The sequence below is a fragment of the Cibotium barometz genome, chromosome 25, assembly GCF_041138505.1.
Source record: "Cibotium barometz isolate CiBa-2024 chromosome 25, ASM4113850v1, whole genome shotgun sequence".
Lineage (NCBI taxonomy): Eukaryota > Viridiplantae > Streptophyta > Polypodiopsida > Cyatheales > Cibotiaceae > Cibotium > Cibotium barometz.
This window is the reverse complement of record NC_141070.1, coordinates 45,545,890-45,554,570: the sequence shown is the minus strand read 5'-3', so window position 1 is coordinate 45,554,570 and position 8,681 is coordinate 45,545,890. Positions and strand designations below refer to the sequence as shown.

At 42.6% G+C, this 8,681-nt stretch overlaps 1 protein-coding gene across 1 annotated transcript; it reads right to left on the bottom strand.

Moving 5' to 3' along the window:
* Positions 1-4,099: 4,099 nt before the first annotated feature.
* Positions 4,100-6,782, bottom strand: LOC147624621 (peroxidase 29-like). Its single transcript, XM_086819639.1, has 3 exons — positions 6,324-6,782; positions 5,886-6,240; positions 4,100-4,701 (listed from the first exon to the last, which is right to left on the bottom strand). Exons 1-3 carry the CDS (start codon positions 6,531-6,533, stop codon positions 4,313-4,315), a joined length of 954 nt encoding a protein of 317 aa, XP_086675765.1. The 5' UTR covers positions 6,534-6,782; the 3' UTR covers positions 4,100-4,312.
* Between the last annotated feature and the right edge of the window lie 1,899 nt (positions 6,783-8,681).

Genomic DNA, 8,681 nt, shown 5'->3' with positions numbered 1-8,681 from the left:
CTCCAAGCTCAATCTGACACACATGACCCATACAAAGAAGTTGATCCTGATAGTTATAACCTGCAAACTTCTAGTAAAGCAATCGGGTCTATTGAAAATGCCTTACAGAAGAAGTGCACCCATTGCTCGCATGATGATTTAGAAAAGGAGAAGGTGTGTACCCCTTGCAGTGTAATCTTTGCCTTTGATGAAGCAATAGGGCTGCAAATACCGGATCCACAATCAAACTCGATAATTCTATAACATCAGAAGGGCACTCATGATTTTTTTTCCCATCCAATTTTCTTCGCGATTATACTACACTTACGCAAAAGTGACCAATCTTTCACCCAACAAGCACAATGAGGACAGCGACATGGCCATAAAGATGGGTTTCAAAATGCCTTATCTTATCTACTTCCTCCTAAATATGACTCTTTTCAAGCCAATTGGACATCTAAATGTTTCTGACTACTTCCAACTCATGCATTGGATGAAGCAAGGTAGGCCAATGTCAAGGCTGAAAAGCAATGGTGATCCTTTCAAGTATAGACGCTAAAAAGCGTGCCACCCAATGCTAGATGCTGTAAATCATCTTCCAACCAGCCGATGGTTGAGATCAACCTGTATATTGTCCTGGCCTCCGCTCTACTACTAGTTCAACATATCTTCAAAGCTACCTAGAGACAAGTGTCGTGGTTCTTGTACGAGGAGACGTTGTTGAGCCTCCATGGAGGCACCCTCCTCTCCATGTCGTCGATGTCCACAACCTTACCATGCTCATGGAGGGTCCCATAGACCAAATCTCGAAGCTTAGTGGCAGCCCATTCATGTGTGCCGTCATGGCTAGAGAGATCCGTCGTTCGCAAGACGATCCTCCTATTTTTCGTATGGAAAACAAGACAAAGAGCATTGGAATCTAAGAGATATCGAAGAGCAAGCTTGTAGACATGGATACCTACGCTAAAATAGCACAACAGGATGGCTTTCTGTGCACGAACAAGAAATTCCGTGAGATTGCACGTTTTGACCTCGTGAAGTTGCAGGTTTTGATCTCGATAGTTTTTTTATTTTAATTTATTTTATGGGTCAGCTAGGTCATGACTTGCGAGAAAAAGCTTCTTGTGCACTTACTTCTCACATCCACAAGGGCAACAAGAGCATTGTTATTTTGTCCTTGATGCACTCATAAGCCATTTGCAGACGTTCAAAAATCGTTACTTTTGCTAGCATATGAAGATACTACAAATCCTAGCAAGCATGCTTTCCTTCTAGCTAGGCCACTTTCAACAGCAGCAATGAAACAATAGTAGATCGCTCTCAAAGACTGGCCAAATGTGAATGAGTATGGATCTAGAGGCTGTTTTCACAATGGTAGATAACGTACCCATGTCTTCTACAAATCCCCTCGATTTTCACGTCACAAATGGACAATTTCTAGATGTTGACTTCTCGTTTTTGCCTATGAGCCATGTCGCCTCCTATAAAAAGAGAGCCTTTACCATTTTTGTTTGGATAGCATACTTCTTGTAGTGTAGAGCATATTTGAAATGCTAGAATATAAGCTGTTAATATAAACTTCAGAAAGACACACATACGAAGACGACGTGCTACAAAAATGGTATGGGTTGCAATGTCCATCTTCATTCAAGCGCTTCAAGATGTTTACACGTGAATGGAAGGACACACATTCTTTCAAAGTATGTTCACAATGCACGGGTGCAAGCAATCAAGAGAAGAAAGGTACCCCACGCATGGGCTTGGTCAAGCCCCTAGCAAACATTCGCATGGCCGTTTTATTCTTTTTTTATAAATTCACCATAATAGAGTTATTTTTTTCAAGATAAAGCAAAAATTACCACAACCACACCCATACTTTAGAAATACAAAAATCCTTCCGTGAGGGGATTCTTTTTTTCAAGGAATTTAGCTCTACAATCATGACTCTTTTCTGGAGTGTGTTCATGCACGCTTCAAGGTGCACAAGAGCTTTCACTAACCAAAGCAACACACACAATCCCCATGATTAAAGCCTCTTGCAAAGGTTATATGTTGTTCTCTGTAATTCCGTCCTTTGCTCCCAACATCACTTTGTGGTAATGATGATTATAACAAAGTTCCTCTCTTGATGCTCTCTCTCTCATAAGCACATGCGCACACCCCAAAGAAAAAAAACGAATCTTTGCCCAAAAGCTTGTGGATAAACAAAGCCTTCTCTAGTAGTAGTCAAATCTTCTTTCTCCCAAAAAAACCCAAAGCCACCACAAAAAAAAAATATTGGGTAACAAAATTTTGGCCCACAAGTTCCAAAAGGGACCTCAGCCCCTAAAGTATATTATGTTCCTCATCATCATGGTCAAGTGACTGGCCGAATGCACGGAGATTTTGCTGATCAGGTCAAAACCCCCTTTTCGATCGGAATGTTATTAGTCATTGTTTGATTGGCCCTCAAGAATAGAATGTGCTGAAGCTATGGCTATCATGCTCTGACGCTCTGTCCCAACTTTCAAGGCTACTTTATTTTAGAAACTAGCGTGTTTACGTTCTACAGTCTTCTGCTTTGGGTGCTTAGTTAGCGTGTCATGCTAATACTGCTAAGGCTTGGTAAAATTATTTGTTGTATAGAGAGCTCTTGTGAACTAACGTGGCAATAGACGTGGAGAATATTTGCATGGTTCAATGCAATGTTCACACGAAGAATTTTTTAAAGTCTTAAAACTTGGAATTTTAAAATTTATAAATTTTTTCACTAAGATACAATTAAAATTCTAAAGACTTTTACAAGTGAGATCATAAATTTTAAAGGTACTTTTAAGGGTTTGAAAGTTTTTGGTTTACAAGTTTTTTTAACATTAGTTCAATGGGGTGCTTACCTGAATTAACAAGCCCCTACCATACGGTCTAGATATCCGCTCCCATGAGGCCAAGACGGCTGGGAATGGTCCATCCCAGCCACATGCAACCATCAAAGCACAAGCTCCCAGTTATGCCAATTACTTGACTGGTTGGAAATTGAAATGGTCCTCCCATAAATCATCCCAACCACATGCAGCCATCAAGGCACAAGCTCCCAGTTATGCCAATTACTTGACTGGTTGGAATGGTCCTCCCATAAATTATTCTATGGATAAAATTACTTTTTATCCCTGTTTTTGGGAACCATTTTCTACTCCGTCTCCTTTTTCCAAAAAAAACCCTTGACTAAAAATTCTTTCTAAAGAAGTAAGGCTTAAGAAGGTCAAAATTCTAGATATTTCTCCAAATTTTAGACAAACCTATATAATTTGAAAATCTACCTTGTTAATGGCCTTCAAACTGAAGGTGAGGCTGGGCTTTCAAATTTCATTGCATGTGATAAGTAACCACTAGGTGGCCCAACGCGCCTGCTGTGGCTGTTTAAAAATCTGAAAAATAGACGAGAGCTTTCCCAAGGTAATGAAAGGACGAGTTTCTTATGATTGGTCAGTTTTATAACCTTTGAAAGTTTAATCTAACATTGATTTGTTTTGAAAATGCCCGCCCGCTTCCCAGCGACCAGGCGCACCTACTTCCCAGGTGCCACATCCCCAGACACCTTTTCTTGCGCACATGTGAATTCTTTACGTGGACGTCGATTGTAGGTTGCCCAATGACAAGCCCTTACAGGGCCATTTATTGAAGAGGGTGAAAAATATAACCTTGTTAAATGGCCAATTAAAAAATTTGCTCTGATTATGAAAGGCAGAACAAGTACTTGAATGATCATTAAAAAACCCTCTTTTTATACATTGTAAATACGTATATATCGTGAATTTAATCATTTTCTCGTCAAAATTATCAAATTTGTTGGAAAAACTATAAAATATTATTGAAAAGTAACTTCAATAGGGCAAATTAAAAACTTTAACCTTTTTCCCGAAGGTCAAATCCCAACAGGCTTTCCTACGGTCGGCCACTGTGGTTCAAGCAGTGAACACCGATCGATGGTACAGGAGGTTACTAGGTAGTGATAGATATTACACGCTTCCAAATTGGTAACACGCGGCAACTCACAGGGAGGCGGTCTGGGAGGCGTTTAAGCGTGAGCTGTTTCGGGACGAGAGCGTAGATTAATCCTTTTCAAACAATAGCTCGATCACTGTACACAAACTTGCATTCATTTGAAGCTGCTGCTCTGTGGCGCTCGAGTAAAGATACAAACTAGAGTGTGCGAACTGCAAACGCCAGTTGCAAAAATGCCAATCTGGGTTGTTTTACCTGGAGCGACACCAAATGAAGACGGTCGTCGAGTAGTAACTGTCACATCAAGAATAGGTGGAGGAGGAGACGAGAGTGGCGGCGGCGGCGGAGTATCTTAGTTGGAGACATGGCAGTTGACACGGACCTCACCTTGGTTGCCGGAGACGACTTGGAAGGAGCTGAGCTTGACGAAGGCGGAGGAAAAGAAGTCGAAGAAGACGGAGGGATTGGCGGCGAAATTTTGGACGACGGGGCCGGTACGTGGGTCCAGGCCGATCTCGGAGTCGATGGTGAGGAGGCCCCGCCCATTGAGTACGTTGCGGAAGTAGACGGCATCGAAGCGGAAGTTGCTAGTGTCCAGCGCAACGAAGGCGTTCCCCGGGAACCTCCTCGGACACCTTGCCCTCAGCGAGTTGGCAAATAATAAGCTTAAATTTGGATCCTTCACCGGATAGAGTCGGTTGACAAAGTTGGCGCAATGCGCCACCCCCATCGTATGAGCACCTGTGTGTATATACATACATACATGCACACAGTCACGTATATGCCAGCGGTTCTGCAACTACTTAAATACTATGTACGATTTGACCTACCTTCACACACAAACTCAGTCTCATAGCCATGGCACTTATTAACACCAAGGTCACCTATTGATGTGGAGAAAAATCTGCCTCATCTTGTGAGGAAATGGAAAAAATATGGCACAGGTTTTAAAAAATAGTAATTATAAGACGGAATTATGAAAAAAAAAATGCTTGTGAGGTTTACTCGAAAATGTTTCTAGAATATTCCCATTACCTGTAAACCCCTTTATCCTTTCAAAATTTAAAAAAGAAACAAAACTCGCTACCGACAGGGCCCAAAAATAATGGCGATTTTCCACCGACAGGGCCCACGATAGAGAAGGGTCGCCGCCAGCTCACACTTTGTGCTCTCCTAAAAATCCCATTACAGATTGATGTGCAGTATAACATTAACCCATACAAATTCACTACCCTTTACTACAATACAAGCCAAAACACCAACGCCACTTATGATGTGGAAACCCTCTTAGCCGCACACTAGCTTGATTGTGAACAACAAGCCACACATAGGAACAATAACAAAAGGATAAGTAACCCACAGTTGCATGCTAGAGATGTCAAAAGATATCTATTTGAGGCCATTAAAGCATGCAAGCTCCAGCACTGAGTGAGGAGCCATGCGAAATGCAGTAAGGAGAAGCGCATATTCGTAAGAGGAAGCAGGTTAAGCATGGCAAAAGACCTCTCAAACTTACGTCCATGATAAAACATGGAGATAAAGCTACGTCTGGCGTGCCAGCATGCGTCAAAAAAAATTGCACATATGAAATTAAGTAACCTAGCTAACATTGTACAGCAACGGTGGGCATACAAGAGTCAATGGACCGACAGTTGAATGTTTAGACAAACAACCACCGCTAAAAACAGAAAGAACAGTGGGGTTAAAGGGGAGAGATGTGTACTGCGCCTGTGTGTAAGTGAGGATAAAAAATGACTTAATTTAAGAGAATTTTCCATATTACACCAATTTACTTCTAGTCCTCCACATCCCAAGGAGTGCATGTGCACGTGCGTGTGGGGGGTGCGAGTGTGTATGTGTGTGTCTGTGTGTGTGTGTGTGAGAGAGAGAGAAAAGAGAGAGAGAGAGAGAGGGAGAGACCAAACCTAACATAGCAACGCTCTCGGGTAAGCTCATGCCCATGTTGCCGAATAGGCTGAGCATGTTGGACACGCTGATGGTAGCCGGGGGCAGAGCTGAATCAGCTGCAGACTTACTTGCCTGAAAGCCATCCAGCCTTCCCAAAGGGATGGCAATGTCCGGTCCCCCACTCAGAGCAACGGCATCCCTACCAGCCATAGCTATAATATCCGCACATGACACAGTCTGAGGGCACGCAGCTTCCAACCTCGCCTTTACGTTGTCGATAAAATCAAGCCTCCTAATGCCCAGGTTAGACGCAGACTCCAGCTCTGAAGTCCCATCAGGCCCACTGTTCAGCATGATGGAGGCATCACAGCCCTGCATTGTGATATAAGCTCCTGAGACATCTTCATGGAAACGAAGACTAGATTAGAGTAAATGCAGCTAAATCATATACTTACAAAGACTTGGCAGTCATGGAAAACTAAGCGTATCATGGCTGCACGTGAAGTGGGATCACGGACAAAGAGGCCACGCATGGTAGTTCTAACGATGTTCTCCACATTAGGGCAGCTGATGGCGTAGTAGTCACCCTGTAGTGGATAAACGACACGAGCCGCACAGAGCAACAGCAGGAGAGCCTGCACTACAAATGCTGAGAAGGGTGCCATGTCTTTTGAGCCTGTGTGCAAAGCACAGATTGAGACGAAGCCAAGGGGCGAAGACTTAAGGTAAAACCATAAAACGGAGAGAGACACAGTATCAATCTTCTTAAGTTCTCTCCAGAATGTGCGATGCACTGATTGAGCCCAAATCGAAGAGGCGAAGACTGAAGTTAAAGCCTCTAGGCTCTGAGTTTACAATAAGAGGTTTTTTTAGCTTGGCTTTCAATGCTGCGCCGGTTCATAGAAATTAGTCCGACTCTAGAGTCTACGTGCATCTATTTATCTCCGTATCTTTATTGTTGATCCGAACCATCTTTACAGCTCCCATTACAGTGAACTTTGAAGAGCCAGCAGCCCGCCAGCCCCATTAACTGCACCTCGCCTACCTCTGCGAAAAGTGAGGGGTTTTAAATGAGGCTTCATGCATGTGCACAGCTGGGCAGTGGGATCATGGATTCATGAACCTTATCGTGAACACTTGTTCAGTGGAAACTACCCGTCTCTGACGGGCAAGATTATTTTTGCATGCAGGGCAAGATTATTTTTGCATGCATATCATGGATTCATGAACCTTATGGTGAACACTTGTTCACTGGAAACTAAACTAGTGGCATGACCCATCTCCGACGGGCAAGATTATTTTTTCATGCATAAAAACACAGACTCGTTTTGGGGGAGTAGAGATAGGCCTTATATTTGATAGTGACATGAACCGTCTTCAACAGGTAGGAGCTACGCACCCCGTTTTAAAGACAATTTTGCCAAGGAGGCATATTTGTATACAAAAAAATATCTGTCACACATGGATACTCACATAGGAATCAGTGAATTGAATGAGACATGTATGGAGTAGCACACTTGCACATAGAGCGTAGTCTAAAGCACAAACCGTCAACTACTCTCATGTGCTTCCACAAACTTTTCAAAACTTTTGCAATGTCAATGCATGTAAAGAGTGGCTTGACGAAGCCGTAACAAGAAAAAGAAAAAAGAGGGCTATATTAAACTTTGACAAATAGAGTTCGTCCTTGCTCATATGCATGTCAAGAAATTCATTTGCTTTTGCAAGTATTGTACCTTGCTTTTGAGATTCATGCAATTGGGAGAGACTCATGTAACATCTGTTTAAAAAAATTTAGAACATCCAGGATTCTCCCTTGTTGGGCATAACGCGCGATGAGTGCAATCCAAGAGAATACATCATGCCCCGTATTCCATCCATTTGAAACAATTTAGCGCTTACTCATCTTGGCCCTATTCGCTATAGAAAGGAGCTCCTCAACTACTTGTCATGCTTGCGACTTGGCAAACATTAACACCAGCACATTCCCAACAAAAATATTAATTCCTCCATGAGCTTCTATTTAGACATCTCATCGTGAATTTGTTCCCCCTTGCGAGTTATTCCTATGTTGCCACATGCTTTTGACATGCAAGCAAAAGTTACTACATTTTGAAAAGAGACCCTTTGAGCTTAGTGCTTACTCTGCTTGGTGGTATTGGACACATTTTGCAAATAGTGCATCCCAAAGCACGATATTATTTCCCGACAACCCATGCCTAGTAACATCATCATGAATTTGTTCCCCTTTTTAGCCAAATCTGTGCTACCACAGGCTTTCAAAATGCAAGCATAGTTCATTCCACACAAAGAGAGACCCTCACCCTGCATCCATTTAAAACAGTTGAGTACATCATAGCCCTATTGGGTATAACCTTCAATTTAATTCCAAGAAACGACATCCTCACCATAAGGGCGCTCCTTAAACACTCATGCTTTTGAGAGAGCACTGCACTTGGCATATGTATCCATGAGAGCACTGCCAAGCACATAAATTTGTTCCCCTTTATCAACTGCTTTTGGGCACCCACATGCTTTAAGGATGCAAGCAAAGGTACCACATTTAGAGAAAGGCCCTTGTGCTGCATACATTGAGAGCCCCAATCGACACACGCATGCCCATAGACTTGCCCATCATAATACTTTTTTTTAGAAACCCCTTGTCTACCAATCGCATCAGCAAATTGTTCCTAGAGAGAGCCCCTTGTGCTGCATCTACTCAAAGATGTGATCACACATAAATCAAATCTCTCTCTCTTTCTCTCTTCACACGCACACACATTTGTGACTCGCATTGAACACACATACACACA

Excerpts from the sequence above, each read along its gene's own strand:
- LOC147624621 (XM_086819639.1), bottom strand. The coding sequence starts at position 6,533 with ATGGCACCCTTCTCAGCATTTGTAGTGCAGGCTCTCCTGCTGTTGCTC. Across the intron at positions 6,241-6,323 it reads TCCATGACTGCCAAGTCTTT|GGCTGTGATGCCTCCATCAT; the intron begins GTAAGTATATGA and ends ATCACAATGCAG. Across the intron at positions 4,702-5,885 it reads CGAGAGCGTTGCTATGTTAG|GTGCTCATACGATGGGGGTG; the intron begins GTTTGGTCTCTC and ends ATATACACACAG.